This window comes from Acinonyx jubatus, chromosome B3 (genome assembly GCF_027475565.1).
Source record: "Acinonyx jubatus isolate Ajub_Pintada_27869175 chromosome B3, VMU_Ajub_asm_v1.0, whole genome shotgun sequence".
NCBI classification, from domain to species: Eukaryota; Metazoa; Chordata; class Mammalia; order Carnivora; family Felidae; genus Acinonyx; species Acinonyx jubatus.
Genome location: NC_069386.1, coordinates 73,026,470 through 73,043,567, shown reverse-complemented (window position 1 = coordinate 73,043,567; position 17,098 = coordinate 73,026,470). Strand labels below are relative to the sequence as shown.

At 44.0% G+C, this 17,098-nt stretch overlaps 3 protein-coding genes across 7 annotated transcripts; all 3 read left to right on the top strand.

The window, feature by feature from the left end:
• The first annotated feature begins 161 nt into the window (after positions 1–161).
• Positions 162–9,761, top strand: NEDD8 (NEDD8 ubiquitin like modifier). The gene is made up of 4 exons (XM_015086191.3): positions 162–320; positions 8,367–8,414; positions 8,582–8,664; positions 9,398–9,761. Exons 1-4 carry the CDS (start codon positions 303–305, stop codon positions 9,492–9,494), a joined length of 246 nt encoding a protein of 81 aa, XP_014941677.1. The 5' UTR covers positions 162–302; the 3' UTR covers positions 9,495–9,761.
• Positions 9,762–9,901: 140 nt separating this feature from the next.
• MDP1 (magnesium dependent phosphatase 1) lies at positions 9,902–11,981 on the top strand. 2 transcript variants are annotated; one of them, XM_027065473.2, is made up of 6 exons: positions 9,902–10,636; positions 10,750–10,810; positions 10,880–10,990; positions 11,331–11,438; positions 11,529–11,614; positions 11,779–11,981. In XM_027065473.2, the coding sequence occupies exons 1-6, from the start codon at positions 10,600–10,602 to the stop codon at positions 11,868–11,870; spliced, it is 495 nt and encodes a 164-aa protein (XP_026921274.1). In that variant the 5' UTR covers positions 9,902–10,599; the 3' UTR covers positions 11,871–11,981. The 2 variants fall into 2 exon arrangements, with proteins under 2 accessions (XP_026921274.1, XP_026921272.1); XM_027065471.2 differs by having other exon boundaries at positions 11,529–11,624.
• CHMP4A (charged multivesicular body protein 4A) lies at positions 11,962–16,498 on the top strand. 4 transcript variants are annotated; one of them, XM_053224316.1, is made up of 7 exons: positions 12,059–12,199; positions 12,402–12,540; positions 14,153–14,302; positions 14,391–14,568; positions 15,302–15,410; positions 15,580–15,715; positions 15,912–16,194. In XM_053224316.1, the coding sequence occupies exons 2-7, from the start codon at positions 12,429–12,431 to the stop codon at positions 16,043–16,045; spliced, it is 819 nt and encodes a 272-aa protein (XP_053080291.1). In that variant the 5' UTR covers positions 12,059–12,199; positions 12,402–12,428; the 3' UTR covers positions 16,046–16,194. The 4 variants fall into 4 exon arrangements, with proteins under 4 accessions (XP_014941670.1, XP_053080290.1, XP_053080291.1 ...); XM_015086184.3 differs by lacking the exon at positions 12,402–12,540 and having other exon boundaries at positions 11,962–12,199; positions 16,149–16,498; XM_053224315.1 differs by lacking the exon at positions 12,402–12,540 and having other exon boundaries at positions 11,962–12,199.
• The last annotated feature ends 600 nt before the right edge of the window (positions 16,499–17,098 follow it).

Sequence of the window (17,098 nt, the reverse complement as noted above, 5' to 3'; positions counted from 1 at the left end):
GAGTAGTTCGTTGCGCCCACGGTTTTCCAAGCCCTGGCTCGCTAGGGACTCTGTATCGCGGAGGTATCATCTCTGCCGTAACGAAACCACCGCCTTCTTTTTATTTACGACACCACCAAAACGAAACGCAGGAGCATTCTTGAGCCTTTCGGCAACCCGATGAAAGGAAGGAGGCGGGGTGAAGCCAGGCAGTGACCCGGAAGCAGAAGTGACTCCCAGAGGCGATTGCTGGGGAGCGGCAGCGGCGACCGCAGTGGTAGAAGCATCAAGTTATCTGTGTGCAGCTCCAAACTGGGAAGAAGATGCTAATTAAAGTGAAGGTGGGAGCACCTCCGGCCTTGCCAAGACGCTGTGGTACTGCGCTGGCCGTTGTGCCTTACGGGAGAAGCGGGGAAGGAAAACCACGCCTTTCCCTAGCCTGGAGGGTGCTGACAGCCTCAGGGCTCCGCGCGAGGGGTGACGGGAAGTGGGGGGCCCCAAGAGGGGTTTGAGAGCTGGGGACTGGCCCCGCCAGATCACCCCAGGGTCTCTGCTTGTCTTGGTTTCTCGGCCAGGACTGTGCCGTGACTCAGAAGGAAGCCGCCTTTGTCCGGGGTATCGCTGTATGCGAACCCCCGCGGTCATAGAGAAGGCCTAGCAGCAGCTTGGCTCCCCTTCTCGGATTCTTGGAATAAGCTGTGATCTCCATTTTGCACTGCCCAGCTTACCTGCTTCTCCAAGCACAGTACAAAAACGTTAGCTTGGGGAACCGAGGGCCTCCTAGGAGCTAGACTGTAAGCCTTTGCTGGTTGTCGCCAGTGTGACAGCCGGCCTTCAGGAACCAAAGCTGGGAGTGTGTTCAGTCAGCACCTGCCTTGCTGAGCCGGGCCTCCTGGACCAGCCTCACTTCTGTGACTGAGGCAGGTTAGTTATCATTGCCCTAGTTCTTGGTACTGGTGGTGTTTTCCTTCATCCCTGTCTCTCCCGTGGTTTTTATACCAGTTGCCAACACTCATTAGTCCTATCTGCTATTGCTTCTTTCGTACCTTCAGACAGAGAGACAGAAACTAAAAACTGACGCAGTGCAACGTTAGTTTGGCCTTTTCCTGCTGAGTAAGTCTGTTCTTTCATCAGCTTTTTAGTGAATTTACCGTGTTTACCAGCCATTGTTAATCTCTTCATTCTTTCCAAACCACTTCTTGGCTGAGGATTGAGGCCAGCTTGTTGAAAATCTTTGTTTTTCAAACCTTTAGTAGTGGCTACAAGAGTCACTAATTATAAAATCCATTTAATGGGTCGCAAACAATGTTAACATAGAAATATCAGGGTATACTGCTGGATAAGAGTATTTCACGAATTTTGGTTTTCGTTTTATATGTATGTTAAACACATGTATGTGTTACTAGTACATATGTATTGTGAGTCACTGTCAAAGTCTGAGACACACTAAAATGCTTTTTGGATACGAATTCTCACATCCTCTTAGTCAAAGAAGAGGTTACTTTGTACAATGTTTTGTAAACTTCTTAAAAAATCTCAACCTACTCTAAAAATGTTTACCTCACGTGCCTTAGAAACACAAAAAACTTACCATGTGTGATATGCTTTGATATTTCCAGTTTTGTTCTGTGTTGATTTCGTAACCCACCAATGGGTTGAGACCTGCAGTTTAAGAAAATACTGTGTTCTGGTTGGGCTTCTCAATTTAAAAGTGCATGAGAATCACCTGGGGGTCTTGTTATGCGGATTCTAATTCAGTGGGTCTGGGATGAGACCTGAGATTCTGTATTTCCAGCATACTCCTGGGTGATGCTGATGCTGCTTGTCAGGGACTACCCGGAGTAGCAGGGTTCTAGATTTTCTCTTTGAATCCATTTTTGTTTAGTGTTTCTCTAAAATTGTTAGTCTCTTTTCCTGAAATGCTTTTCTTTGTGCCTCCACAAACAGGTTCCTATGCCTTTCATCTTTCTCTTTCTTTTTTGTTAGCTGCATTTTTTAATATATTAAGTATATACAAAAGCAATTAGCTCTTAGTATACAAATGGTAGGTTTTATTTAGCAGGGTTCCTTTGCGAATTCAACTGTCTTCTCCCCGTAACTGACTTTTTCCATATCTCTTTTTGCAGTCCTTTACAGTGAATGCCTCCTGATTTAAATCTTGTCTTGATGCCTCGTCTCTGTCTTTCTAAAATTAAATACATCATTTTCTGCTTTAGGTCATCTTCCCAGTACTCATCTCATGTATCAATCCCATCAATCTAGCAGGTATCTGGAATGTAATTCTTTAGAATCATTGTTTGCTTATAGAACCAAATTTTTCCTTCGATAACCTCTTTTTTGCCTGATTTTCTTTCCATTCCCATTATCCTTATCCTGGTCTGAGGTCTCATTAATTTATGTCTTTATTTCTCTGTAATACTTCTAACCAGATTTTCCTACCACATACCCCCTCTAAAGTTTAGAGTCTAAGCCATGACATGGCGTACAAAAAAAATCATAGTGTACAGGTTTTCTTTATAGTTCTTTCTCATTATAGTACTCCCTAACCCTAGATTCTGCATTAGTGTCTTCTTTACTATCTAAGCCCCAGTTTTCTCATTCATGGTTGGTTTGTTTTTTTAAACACATTTGTATTTTTAACTTTAAACCAACAGAGTTCTTAAGGGTTCAGTTGAATGAGTTTTTAACAACAGTTATACATCCATGTAACAAGATCTAGAACATTTTCACCCCTTCCCTATGAAATTTCCATACGTTAGTTTTGCTTGTTTTAGAATTTCATATAGAGGGAGTTAAAGAATATATAATTTTGTGTCTGGCTTCTTTCACTTAGCATTGTGTCTGTTATATCTGTGTAGTTCCTTCTTATTACTGTGTAATATTTAATTGAATGACTATATCAGTTTGTTTATCCGTTCTCCTGTTGATGGACTTTTGGATTGTTTCAATTTCTGGCTATTATAAATAAGGCTTCCATGAACATTGTTATACAAGTCTTTTTGTAGACCTATGTTTTCATTTCCTTTGGTTATAAATCTAGCAACAAAATTACTGGGATCATGTAGTAAATGTATGCAAGTTTAAAAGAAGCTGCCAGTTTTCCAAGGGGTTGTACCATTTTACATTCCCAGTTGCAGTGAATAAGCAGTCCAGCTGTTCTGTACCCTAGCTAACTTTTAGTCCTATCAGTCATTTTTATTTTAGCTATTATAATGGGTGTGAAATGTTAATTTCATTCAGGTTTAAATTGATGTTGATTTTCACCCACCATAGCACTTTGTCGTCATACCTTGTGTTTGGATAGTAATATTCAATATGACATTTCCTTTTATATTAGTTCTATTAATTATATGTCTCGTCGTTTCTTGGTAGTAAATCTTGACTTGAAAAACATTGTTGGCAAAGGCTGGATCCCTTAATTTCTTTTTATATCCCCTCAAGTGCCTAAAGCAAGCAGTATGTTGAGTTTAGGTTCATCATTGACTTGTCAAACATCATTGAATGTATTCCCAGGTGACAATGACCAGATTTGGAGGAAGAAACACAATATGAAATATCAAGAATATCTTTTAAAATTGTTCAGTTACTCTGATTTTTTTTAAACCCAAACATATTTTTTATTTGAATAGCATTTCAGTGTTTACAAGCACTTTTCTCCATTTCAAGCCACTTCATTCATGACAACCAATAAAGAATAAAACAATGGGGTCCATCACCTACACTGCCAATTGATACATTGTGTTATAAGAATGAAAAAATGGGATTGATATTTCCAGTTTGAAAGGTTGACGCTTATTTTACGGGACTTTGAATTTTAATTATGAACTGTTTCAAACATACACAACAGGAGAGAGAAGGATATAATGCACCCCATATCCAGCTTCAAGTGCTGTCACCTCATGGCCAATCTTACTTATATTCACCAACTCTCGTTACCTTATGTTTTAAGAAGCAAATCCCAGATAGCATATGTTATTTGTATGTGTTTCAGTATATATCTGTAAAAAACGATTCTTTTTTTCCTAATGGAACTAATTATCACATCTAAAAAATTAACAGTGATTTATCACTGTCATCAAATTTTTCCCATTCTCTCTTTTGTTTTACACAGTTTGAATGTGAGTCCAACTAAGAGCCATACATTGCAGTTGGTTGATACGGATTTTAAGCCTCTTTAAAAAACCTGTAATTCCCCCTTTTTCCCCTTTTTCATGTTGAATAAACTAGGTGGTTTTTCCAGTGGAGTCTCCCACAGTTTGGATTTTGCTGATTATATTCCCATGTTTCCCCGTATTTCGTGTCGATTGGTATATAAGATCTAGAGGCTTGATTAGTCTTTTGTATGTGTACTTGTGAGAATAAGTCATAGATGGTGTATGGTATGTAATTCTGCCACCTTTTTTGCTTTCTATGATGTTAGAGACCTATTATTGCCTAGATCTATTATTTCATTGGAGGTTACAAAATGGGTATATCTAATTTTATTTTTGCTTGATATATTAGCTGGAACGCTCCAACAGTAGCTATTAGCCACGTGAGCTATTGAACACTTGACATGTGGCTAATAAGACTGAGGAATTAAGTTTATGAATTATCTATTTGTGTTTAATTTTACTTAATTTAAATATAAAGCCTGAGACTTTATTCAGTTATCGGGAAAACTGTTAAGTCTGCTTGGAACAATTTAGGTATGTAAGTCTACTTTTTCAACTGTAAGTTATGAAATTTAAACACAGTATAAATACAGTACTTCAGATGGAAATCTACCATCTGAATTGAGATGTGCTATAAGTATGAAATGCACACAAGATTTTGAACATTTGGTTAGAACAAAGGAATGTAAAATACTAATTTTTATATTGATTATACATTGAAGTAATAATATTTTGAATATATTGGGTTTAAGAGTGTTAAAATTAATTTCACTTTTAAAATATGTGGCTGCTAGTATATTTTAAATTGTATATGTGGTTTGCATTACATTTATATCTTTTGGACAGTGCTGCTTTACAGAATCATTTCCTTATACTCCCATCAAGAACATTATTTTAAAAATAATGTTTTTCTCATTACAGTGTATTCATGGTATAAAAAATGGAAAATACAGAAAGCATAAATAAATAATGTAATTAAAAGCATCCATAATGTCACAACTCAAAAACATTCACGTATATACCCTTCTACACTTGTTTGAAAGCGTATAAATACACGTATGTGTTTTGTGGTGTTGTTTTTTTGTTTTTTTTTTTTAACAAAACTGGAATTATACCATTATTCCACAGATTATTTGAGGGCTACGTAATTTTTCTTCTATGTTTGTGTCATAATTTATTTAACCCACTATTTAATACTTAGATTGCTTGTAGTTTTTGAGTGTCAAAAGACTGTAATGACCATTATCATAGGTATATTTTTTAGCGTAGTCATGATTATCTTCCCAGAAGTGATGCTGCTGGGACACCGCTTTACCAGATTGTTCTCTGGATACATTCATGGGCTTCTACAGTCAGAAACAAAGGGCCAGTCTTAGAGTTTTAAATTTTACAAGCCAGTAATTTTTTTTTTTTTACTGTCATTAGATCCAAGCACCTTACCCTTGGGGGAGCAGTTCTAGGCCTTCTCTAAGGGTCTTTTTTACTCTTAAAAATTTTTTATTAAATCAGAATGAATATTTGTTTTATTATTATTCATGTGATGAAGGGGTATATTTTTATTAGAAACTTTAATAGTGCAGATAAAGGGAGAGTTACCCTTGATAAACCCTTCCCTTAGTCCTATTCTCCTTCTCAAAGATAATCACTACTATAGGAGATATGTATGCTTTTAATCATTTTTTCTATACATATACATTCGTGTATTGCTATATATGGAAAATGATATATAATTCTACATTCTTTAGATCTTTCCACATTAGTGTATAAATTGTTGCATGGTAAGGGTATCAGTCTATCGATATACCATAGTTTTAATAGTTTTCTTATTAACAGGCATTAAGCTTTTCCTAGTGTTTTACAGTAAACCTGTTCTGTTGAGTAAACACATGTTTCTCTTTGAATACATCGCTCAGGTTTCAAGTTTTTCCTCCAAGTTAGTTAACCTAGAAATAGATTATCTGCTTGAAGAATCTTTGCATTTAAAGTATTAAGATCAGTAAAGTGAAATAATTTATGGATGACACAGAATTGCTAACTTTTCATTTTGTCAGGAAAGGGCTTTAAAAAGGCACCATATATTGTTTTTGTCATTTCATAAAAGGACATTTTAAAAAATTTTCTTGGGACGCCTGGGTGGCTCAGTCGGTTGAGCGTCCGACTTTGGCTCAGATCATGATCTCATGGTTTGTGAGTTCGAGCCCCGCGTCGGGCTCTATGCTGACAGCCTGGAGCCTGCTTCGGATTCTATGTCTCCCGCTCTCTCTGCTCCTCCCCTACTCATTCTCTGTCTCTCTCCTTCAAAAATAAATAAAAACAATTTTTTTTTTATTTTTAAAAAAAAATTTTTTTTTCAACGTTTATTTATTTTTTGGGACAGAGAGAGACTGAGCATGAATGGGGGAGGGGCAGAGAGAGAGGGAGACACAGAATCGGAAACAGGCTCCAGGCTCTGAGCCATCAGCCCAGAGCCTGACGCGGGGCTCGAACTCACGGACCGCGAGATCGTGACCTGGCTGAAGTCGGACGCTTAACTGACTGCGCCACCCAGGCGCCCCAAAAACAATTTTTAAAAAATTTTCTTAAGTAGCCTCTACACTCAACATGGGGCTCAAACTCAAAATTCCAAGATTAAGAGTCACATGCTCCACCAGCTAAGCCAGCCAGGCACCCCTTCATGAAAGGATATTTTAACAGCTGAATATATTTAGTTTTATGAAAATCTCACTCTTGTCATTATTTTTTCCATTTTACCATAAATTTTCACAGGCCAGCTTGGATTGGGGTAGAAACTTGGGAATCACTGTTGTGATTTATTCTTTTGCACCCAAAGAGGTAACTCTAAAAGAATTACTCTTAAATTTTTTTAAATATTCTTAGTACTGAACTGATTCTCGTAGTTGAGACATTAGGTCCTAAGTACTGTCATCATTCTGGTCTATGTGAATACCATAAGTAGAGACCATTTGTTGTTTTGTGAACCTATTACAATCCTATACATTGGGTTTTAATATCAGACCAGAGACACTTAGGCGGTACTGAGTACAGAGCTGGAAAAGAAACAAACAAAACCTCAGGCTCTGGGGCCAGAGAGTCTGTGTTTGGGTCCACACTCTCCTTTTGACTTCATAGATATGCTTTTTAACCTATCCAAACCCCATTTTCCTCATCTATAAAATGGTGATAGCAATAGTACATATATCTCCTAACTTAGTTGCAATGATTAAATGTGTTGGTGCACTCAGTGTAGTTTCTGACTGTTGGAAAGTGTTAAACGTTGGCTATGATTGGGGCGCCTGGGTGGCTCAGTCAGTTGAGCGACCGACTTCGGCTCAGGTCATGATCTTGCAGTCTGTGAGTTCGAGCCCCATGTCAGGCTCTGTGCTGATGGCTCAGAGCCTGGAGCCTACCTCCGATTCTGTGTCTCCCTCTCTCTGCCCCTTCCCCGCTTATGCTGTATGTCTCTCTGTCTCTCAAAAATGAATAAACGTTAAAAAAAAAAATTTTTTTTAACGTTGGCTATGACAGGGCACCTGGGTGGCTCAGTTGGTTAAGGATTTGACTTCGGCTCTATGATCTCACAGTTCATGAGTTTGAGTCCCCCTTCGGGTGAGCTCCACTTCTCTCTCTCTCTCATTCTCATTCTCGATGGGATGAAGCACATTTGTAAGTGTATGATCAGTGTAATTATTATGGGTATTAGCAGCCCTTAGCCTGTGGAAGAGGTCAAGAAGCTACAGCTGAAATTTAGTATTTAGGTAGAAGTCTGGAGAAGTTACAGAATAGAATGTTGAATTTTAGTGTTAATTGAAAAAACTGGTCATAAGTGGTCTCTGGGGTCCTTGAGAATTCTTTGAATTATCTGAATGTTAATTTCTAACTTTGATACAGGGAACAAAGGCATGCTTTCCTTAGGACATCTCTTATTGCTATCTCATCCAAGGGAATGCCAGTATTCTCATGGATTCTAATGGGGTGGGTGTGGGAAGATGGGTAAAATGACGTGTGGGATTAAGAGGGTCAAATGGTCAGATGCCCTCTCAAAGCTGTCTACTGCCTAAAAGTGTTTGATAAATAAGGATATGGTCAAAGCCTTCTGATTCTTCAAAGCAGCTTTGCTGACAATGTGCTTCTTTCAGAAGATGTAGATTCCCCAGAGATTAAGACAGGGTGTTTTACCTAGAAAACCAGTTGTATATTAGGCTGTAGGACTCATGAAACCCTTGCCTGTTGCAGACGCTGACCGGAAAGGAGATTGAGATTGACATTGAACCCACAGACAAGGTAATGTATGGCCAATACTTTTTCATGCCTGTCTCCCTACATGCACATTTGTTTGGATGTGCTGATGAACTTAGTCCTTTCACTCTCATGCTATCTGCATAGCTCTTGTTCTTTCCACTTCCATGGTTCTACCCCTTAGCAGCCCCTGACTACTTGTACCCCTAAAGGTGGAGCGAATCAAGGAGCGTGTGGAGGAGAAAGAGGGAATTCCCCCACAGCAGCAGCGGCTCATCTACAGTGGAAAACAGATGTAAGTTGGACATAGTTGTGAGGTTGAGGGAGCAAATACTGGAGGAGGAGCCTGAGATCCTTTGGTGATTTGGTGAATCCTATGAACTCCTTCTCGGATAAGATTTTTGCACACATAAAATAAAATACATAGATTTACAAAGGAAACTAATGATAATGAGATACGGTTCTCAAGACACTAAAAACAAATTTGTGAAAAAATAATATATGTGGTTTATTAATACATTAAGATCTAATGGTAGGAATAATTACCATGATTTTGATATATTTTCAAAATACTTGCAAACAGTTATGTTATGAAATTTCTGTCCACAGGTCACCCATGTTGCTAATACCACTGTGGGTTTTTTGTCTGTGTTCAAAATTAAAAGAAATATAGGGGTGCCGGAGTGGCTCAGTCGGTTAAGCTTCCAACTTCAGCTCAGGTCATGATCTCACGGTTTGTGAGTTCGAGCCCTGCATCAGGCTCTGTGCTGACAGCTCAGATTCTGTGTCTCCCTCTGTCTGCCCCTCCGCCGCTTGCACTCTATTTCCCACATTGTCTCAAAAATAAATAAACATTAAAAAAAAATTTATCAAATTTCATTTAAGGGGTTAGTAAAAATAAAGATGTAAATTCTTTCTGCATTCATAGACCCCCCCCCAGAAAGACTCAAAAAACTAAGCATAAGAATCTTGTTCTAGATGGTATTTTTAATCCCCCCCCCTTTTTTCTTTGCCGCCTTTTCCTGCAGGAATGATGAGAAGACAGCAGCTGATTACAAGATCCTAGGTGGTTCAGTCCTCCACCTGGTGTTGGCTCTGAGAGGAGGAGGTGGCCTTAGGCAGTGATGGACCCTCCCTCCATTTTACCTCCTTACCCTGTCGCTCCTAATGAGGCATCATATGTCCTCTCACTCTGTGGGACACCAGAGCCACTGCCCCCTCTCCTGGATGCCCAGTCTTGTTTGGCAGAAGACCGTGAGGACCCCAGGATGCGGTGTTCCTGACCCAAAGGGCCCTTGGTGACCATTGGGTTTTAGTTTGCAGTCCTGTGTGCTTCCCTCTCTTATGGCTATGTCCCTAGTTGCCAATAAAATATTTCCTGACCTCCTGGAATCTTTCTTGTATTGCACAAATGTGCACATCACAGTATATACTCTTTTACATTTCTGAAGGACGACGGAAGGGAATGTGCCCTTAGGGGGATTATCAGACTGTAGGAAAGTCAGCTCTAAGTGGTGTGGAGCCAGTTCTTATCAGCTCAGGAGATCTAATTATTGTCATCTCTTCCCAACCCCATAATTGGTTTCGTGCTTGTAGCTTGAAATTGGCCATGATAGGAATATTTACAGAAGCCAAACAATACAAATCAGCCCCTCCCCCCAAACTGGTTGTTACACATTTACCAGTGTACTACTGATGTAGGTAGTAGAAACCAGGAGAGTGAATTCTCTCCCATTGTACCCCTACTGGCCATTTGGGCCCGATTCAAGAAGCCTCAAGGGCTTCACAGACACTACGATGTTTATGGCTGGAATGCGGGGGAGGGCTCTGGATTCTGGAGAGAGGCGGATTCGGAGAAAGGTTGAGTGAAGAGTGAGTGACAAAGCTACGCATAACTTAGGTCTCAGCTGGGAAGATAAAATGAGAGCGGTGTCGGATAAAAGGGCTCCCTTCCCTGGCGTCTCTAGCCGATTCCCGCCACGCTGGGTGGAGAAGAAAGGGAAGAAGGTGTCTCGGAGAGATGGACCACTGCGGTCCCGTGGGGGGTGGCGTGGGCACTTAGCTACAGTCCTTCCCCCGCTCCGCCGTCAGGAGGCGCTCTTGCGCGGCCTCCAGACCCACGGCCGCAGCTCCGCACGGCGACGCTCTAGTCGCTGTTTCTCTAAGGCAGGAGGAGCGGTTTGCAGCCGCAAGGCCTCGCCTCGCATCGCGCAGCCTGCCAGCGTCGGTCATGACGCGGCTCCCAAAGCTGGTGGTTTTCGATCTGGGTGAGGAACCGGCCCGGGGAGATTTGCGGCGTGCTCTCCTTTCCCAAAGCCCCGCTGCAGTTCTCGGGGCCCTGCGCGCTCCGAGCCTGAGCCCTTCCTCCGTCCTCCCGCAGATTACACGCTCTGGCCGTTCTGGGTGGATACGCACGTAGACCCCCCGTTCCACAAGGGCAGGTGAGGCGGCGCCGGGGAGGCCGGGTCCAGGCGGGGCCGGCCTCCGCTGAGCGCGCTCTCGCCCTCCAGCGACGGGGCCGTCCGGGATAGGCGGGGCCAGACGGTCCGACTGTATCCAGAGGTGCGTGACGTCCTGGAAAGGTTGCAGGGCCTTGAGGTACCCGTCGCGGCCGCTTCACGGTAAGGAGAGCGACTGAAAAAAAGCTGTCGGTCTCATGCTGAGAGACGCATGCATGAGGAGGCGTCTCGTGTAACCCCTTGGCTACAAAAACTTTGGCGGTGCAGATTTGCACGTATTTGCATATTTTTCTAATTGTACCCTTTCCTGTGCCTTTTATTTATTAAACCTTGACTGGCTTAGCGCCGCCTGTGTCAGACGGGAAGCCTAGGGAATCGAATAAAGACCGAGGGTGCCTACTTATCCTGGAAAAACAGCAAGTTGATTTCCCCTTGGTTAAACATAACTTGGCTTGCAGCCCCTGGCCCTGCTGATCCCATCTATTATTACACCTTTTTGCAGAACAGGGGAGATTGAAGGGGCCAACCAGCTACTGGAGCTCTTTGACCTTGACAGATACTTTGTTCATCGGGAAATCTACCCAGGCAGCAAGGTCACCCACTTTGAGAGGTATGCAGAGATAAGGTAGAAGCTGGGAGGCCAGAGAGGCTGCAGGAGCTAAGAAGCCAGTGTGGTCACCCCCTGCCCCGCCTTGCACAGGTTGCAGCAGAAGACAGGAGTTGTCTTCTCCCAGATGATCTTCTTTGATGACGAGAAGCGGAATATCCTAGACGTCAGCAAACTGGGTACAGAGTGGTGAGATTAGCCTTTTGGGGAATGAGGAGAAAGTTCCTAGGAGCGGTTAGATAGATAGGTCCAGGATGGGTAGCTTGCATGCAATTTTTGGGTGCACCCAAAAAAGGTGAGAGTAACAACAGGCCTGATGAAATGTGGCTTCTTTTCTTTCTAGGAGTTACCTGCATTCATGTCCAGAATGGAATGAATCTTCAAACCCTAAGTCAGGGACTGGAGACATTTGCAAAGGCCCAAGCTGGGCCCTGAGGTCCAGTCCTGTGGATGAGCCTCATTTGAAGCATAAAACTGAAAGGAAATCATGAAGGCATTTTCAGGTGTATTTGTAAATTATTAAAGTATGTTTGTGTGTGACAGAAATCTTCTGGCTGGTTTTTGTTTTTCTAGCTTTGTAGCCGGCATTGGCCTTTCGGAGGTGCCAAGACCAGAGCGAGTGGAATTAGACTTCATCCGGCTCTGCCAAAGAAACTTGTGGCACACCCGACTGTGGCCCCCTTGTGCTCACACCATCCGCGCCCCAATTCCTGAACTCTGTCAAGGGCCGGGAGAACTCTTCCACTGGCCCCAAGAAGTGGGATGTAAGACCCTGCACATTCCCTTTCAGGAAAACAAATACTGTGCTTTTTGGGGGGGTGGGGGTGGGGCGGCCTTTTTAAAGAATCAAAAACGGAGCGGCCGCTTTAAGAGGAGCGAATGGGTTGGGGGCTGGTGGCTCGGGTCACGTGGCAGAAGTGGCCTCGTTGGCTCTTGTTGATGATGTCGCCGCGGTGCCCCTTGGAGGGATTGGCCCAGGCCGGTCTCTGAGCGATGAGACCGCACCCTCCCGGGAGCCAGGCGGAAGTTGCAAGAAGCCGCGGAGAGGAGGCAGGAGAGGCAAGGGTGGTGGAGATGAGTGGTCTCGGCAGACTCTTCGGGAGGGGTGAGCCCGGGTGAGCCCGGTGGGCTGGTGGTGCTGGCCAAGGGGGTGTGGGGAAGGCCATGGCCCCCGGCTGTCGCGAAGACCCCGTCCAGGGCCCAGGCCTCCTCACGTGCCAGGAGGCCCCGCCTTGTCGGGCTGTCTGGCTCTGGCTGTCTTCCTTCCCCCGCCCCAGGGAGAAGAGCTCGGGGTCGGGCCAGAAAGTGAATGGAGGGTCCCCACTGTTTAGGCTGGGGAGTTGAGTTTCCGACTGTCATCATCTAGTCCTTTCCAAAACACTGGTGCTCCCCCCGAGGGGGGAATCCGAGGTGATGAAAAAAGACTGTCTACTTAAAACTCCCATCTGGTGGGGGGAGACCAGCAAAAACTGGTAATAGTGTGGGAACTCCATGATGGAGATGTTCCTAAAAACGAGGGGGAGCACAGAAGAGGCGTGAGGGGTTGTGATCCAGAGGGTAAGGTATGCCAGGTGGAGAATTGAGGTACTCCAGGGGAGAGGTAACTGTGTGCAAAACAGGCAGGAACGAGTATGGTAGTAATACTTAGGGGAAAGAGGAGTTCTGGCTGGTGGGTGTGTGTGTGCGTGTGCGTGGGCGTGCGCGCGCGCGCACATGCCCACGCCAGCTGAAGAAAAGGAAAGTAGAAGTGTGGATGGAGAGGTGAACAAGGGCCAGGTTAAGAAGGGCCTTGTATGTCTCATTAAAGTTTTAGATTTTATCTTGCAGGCAATGGAGAGTGTGAAAGGATTTTAAGCAGGCAAGGGCCTGCCTTATTAATTTTAATTACTGTCAGAAGTGCAGAAGATGAAGGGGAAAATGGAGATCAGATTTTTTTTTTTTTTCTCTACCCCCTGTACTTCATTCAGTTTGAGGGTGTGGAGTTAGGACCTTGGGCATCTCCTAGGACAGCAAGTGGAACAGCGATTATAAAAAGTGACCAAACTCCAGTGGGGATGTGCTCATAGGAGGGCCATGCATATGTGGCAGCAGGGGGTATATGGGAACTTTGTATCTTCCACTCAGATTTGCTGTGAACCTAAAACTTCTCGGGGGCGGGGGTTGGGGGGGAAACCTGGGAATGACTTGAAAGGCAATTTGTTTTTTGTTTTTTGTTTTGTTTTTTGTTTTTTTAATTTTTTTTAACGTTTATTTATTTTTGAGACAGAGAGAGACAGAGCATGAATGGGGGAGGGTCAGAGAGAGGGAGACACAGAATCTGAAACAGGCTCCAGGCTCTGAGCTGTCAGCACAGAGCCTGACGTGGGACTTGAACTCACGGACCGCGAGATCATGACCTGAGCTGAAGTCGGCCTCTTAACGGACTAAGCCACCCAGGCGCCCCGAAAGGCAATTTGAAATAGCAAAGAATACTGGATTTGGAAGTCATACTGCCACATTTCAATTCCTGCTCAATTCTATCTAGCTGTGATTTTAAACAAATGATTATTTAACACATATATGCCTGTTTTTCACATTTGTAAAGTGAAGATAGTATATTCATTATAGTCATTTTGGGATTAAGAGTAAGACAGGTGCCTAGCACACACTCTGCGCTCAGTGATTGGTGGCTAATATATTTCCTCCATACAATATGGGCCTGCTTGATTGCACTCCAGGGAAGAAGGAGAAGGGGCCAACCCCTGAAGAGGCAATACAGAAACTGAAGGAGACAGAGAAGATATTGATCAAGAAACAAGAGTTTCTGGAGCAGAAGATTCAACAGGAGCTACAAATGGCCAAGAAGCATGGGACCAAGAATAAGAGAGGTAATGGGGGAGAGGTGCCAACTGGGCGGGCCCAGGTGGGAAGCATAAGGGCTTCTGGCTCTGATGCTCAGGGTGTGGGCTGGGTCAGCTGCCCTACAGGCTTTGCGGAGGAAGAAAAGATTCGAACAGCAGCTGGCACAAACCGATGGGACATTATCTACCCTGGAGTTTCAGCGTGAGGCCATTGAGAATGCCACCACCAATGCAGAAGTGCTTCGGACCATGGAGCTTGCTGCCCAAGGCATGAAGAAGGCCTACCAGGACATGTGGGTACGGGGGGAGGGAAGCAGGGGGCCCAGGCACTGGGGAAAGTAGCTTGGTATGTTCTCTTGAATCTTAAAACCTCTTAGAATGTAAATTTATAGATGTCTGTGACAGCTAGACCTCTGTCAGTCTCCTTGCTTCTTGGAAGATCTCTTTGCTGGCTGAAGCATTCTAGGGAGGAAAGAGGATTTTCCTAATTAAAAACAATTTTTTTTTAATGTTTATTTATTTTTGAGAGAAAGAAACAGTGTGAGTGGGAGAGGGGCAGAGAGAGAAGGAGACACAGAATCGGAAGCAGGCTCCAGGCTCCGAGCTGTCAGCACAGAGCCCGACGCAGGGCTCAAACTCAAAAGCAGTAAGATCATGACCTGAGCTGAAGTCAGACACTCAACTGACTGAGCCATCCAGGTGCTCCTTTTTTTTTTTTTTAATTTTTTTTTTAATGTTTATTTATTTTTGAGAGAAAGTAAGAGTGTGAGTTGGAGAGGGGCAGACAGAGAAGGAGGGATTTTCCTAATTTTTAAAGATCCTTCAGGAAGAGGAGTACAGCCTATTCTCCCCAAAGTGGCTTCTTGCCAATTCTCAGCCCAGACTTGCTTCCACATAATTTCCCAGGGATCACTTCTGATAGCCATGGATTTATCAGTCTGAGGCCACAGAGGGTTTTCATCCATGCAAGATGGGAAAGTCAGGAGCGTTGTTGCCTGATTTCATAGCTATGTATCTTGTTCTCAGGGACATTGACAAGGTGGATGAACTGATGGCCGACATTACAGAACAACAGGAGGTGGCCCAGCAGATCTCAGATGCCATTTCTCGGCCTGTGGGCTTTGATGTGGATGAGGTGATTGGAGCAAGGGGTCAGGGAATATTGGAGAAAGCATGAGACTAGCCGGAAGGAATGCCCAAGAGAATCGTGGGGCAAATTTGGGAGGGGGATTCAAAAATGGTATGTTTTTGGAAGTAGACATTTCCTTTCTTCATTTTTAACAGTCTTCTTGTCCCATGTCCAGGATGAACTGTTGGAGGAGCTAGAGAAGCTGGAGCAGGAGGAATTGGCCCGGGAGTTGTTACATGTAGGCGACAAGGAGGAAGAACCCCCCATCAAACTGCCCGGTGTACCTTCCACACATCTACCTGAAGAGCCAGGTACTCAGGGTTATTCTCTTGTCTCAAGGACTTGAGAGGGTGGGATAGATATGGGGAAAGATTATATTCTTCTTACATCCTGCCTCAAAGGAGCCAGGCAGAGAGGGCTGCTGCTACAGTTGCACAGGTTGTTGACCGCATAAGGGTACCTGGCTGAGGGGGAATGAAGACTAAGTCCAGCCTCTGCCTCACTCAGCAAGCTGTGTACCCTGGTGTGGGGCTGCAAGTGCTGGGAGAAAGAAGCACATCTTCCCAATTTGTACAGAGCTGCTCTGGGAATTTGCAGCAGCCCAGCAAGCAGAAGGACCACACCTTTACGTTCTTTGCTGAGGGAGAGATGTTTCAGCAGACTCTCAGTGTCACAGCAGGGGATTATTGACGTTGCCAAAGCCCTAATACTTCTTTCTTTCTCTGGGTATCCTTGTCCCCCAAGCTCCCAAAGCGGATGAAGATGAAGAAGAACTAAAGCAGTTGGCTGAGTGGGTGTCCTGATGTGTCTGGGCTTGTTTTCCTGGCGCTGACTTCATTGGTCTCTTTTCCTTAAGTGCCAAGTGCTAAGCAAAGGAATGTAGCCTTTTGGGGGGGTCCTGCTGAGGGTGATAGTGACCCTGCCTGAAAAAGGGTTGTTGCCCTCCCCTCCCTGGCTCAACTCTGAAAGAGAATGTTGGTGCAAGAGGAGCCCCTTGGCTTCCTTCTCTTTGATAACAGTTACAGTGCCCTTGTTCCCAATAAAATCAGGCAGATGGAACCCTAGTGTTTATACTGCCTCATCTACACCTGAAACTCTTCCCTGGTCTTTGGAGCTTTGTTTCAAGCGACGAATCATAGTGGGAGTAAGAAGGGGCATTGGAACATAGAGAAAGTGGGCACTGACAATATCTTGACCTACTATGTTCCAGGCATGTACTGTTTCATCTTTCACATTGGTTTGTCCTAGAGTTGCCTGGTGCTGAGGTTAAGGTTAAACTGCCACCTATTATTTATCTTGGGACCATGTGGAGCTGTCTCTGAGTCTTCTCTCATTTCTTTCCCCCAGTCAGGCCTCTGCCAAGACAGCCCCATGACTTACTACTCATTTTCCCTTTGCAAAGCCCATTTTCAAGGGCAGGGAGGGAGAATACAGGGATAAAGGAGCAAGGAGCTTTCCATTATTCAGAACCCATAGCTAACAGGCTTGGTTTGAACTGTCATTTCTGTTTCTAAGAGCAATAGTGTGCATGATTCACTCGGATCGTTTCAGTCGTGGTTAAGGTGGCATTTGAAGGAAGGAGAAGAAACCAAGGCATTTCACACATCCTGATACCCATTTCTAAGAGCAAATAATGCCATCCCTTTGGTTATAAACAGGGAGAGCCATGGCCAAACAGCAACCAGGGCCTCTGC

Excerpts from the sequence above, each read along its gene's own strand:
- NEDD8 (XM_015086191.3), top strand. Across the intron at positions 8,415-8,581 it reads ACATTGAACCCACAGACAAG|GTGGAGCGAATCAAGGAGCG; the intron begins GTAATGTATGGC and ends GTACCCCTAAAG. Across the intron at positions 8,665-9,397 it reads ATCTACAGTGGAAAACAGAT|GAATGATGAGAAGACAGCAG; the intron begins GTAAGTTGGACA and ends CTTTTCCTGCAG.
- CHMP4A (XM_053224315.1), top strand. The coding sequence starts at position 11,962 with ATGTTTGTGTGTGACAGAAATCTTCTGGCTGGTTTTTGTTTTTCTAGC. Across the intron at positions 12,200-14,152 it reads CTGGCCCCAAGAAGTGGGAT|GGAAGAAGGAGAAGGGGCCA; the intron begins GTAAGACCCTGC and ends ATTGCACTCCAG. Across the intron at positions 15,716-15,911 it reads ACATCTACCTGAAGAGCCAG|CAAGCTGTGTACCCTGGTGT; the intron begins GTACTCAGGGTT and ends TGCCTCACTCAG.
- MDP1 (XM_027065471.2), top strand. The coding sequence starts at position 10,600 with ATGACGCGGCTCCCAAAGCTGGTGGTTTTCGATCTGG. Across the intron at positions 10,637-10,749 it reads GCTGGTGGTTTTCGATCTGG|ATTACACGCTCTGGCCGTTC; the intron begins GTGAGGAACCGG and ends GTCCTCCCGCAG. Across the intron at positions 10,811-10,879 it reads CCCCCGTTCCACAAGGGCAG|CGACGGGGCCGTCCGGGATA; the intron begins GTGAGGCGGCGC and ends CTCGCCCTCCAG.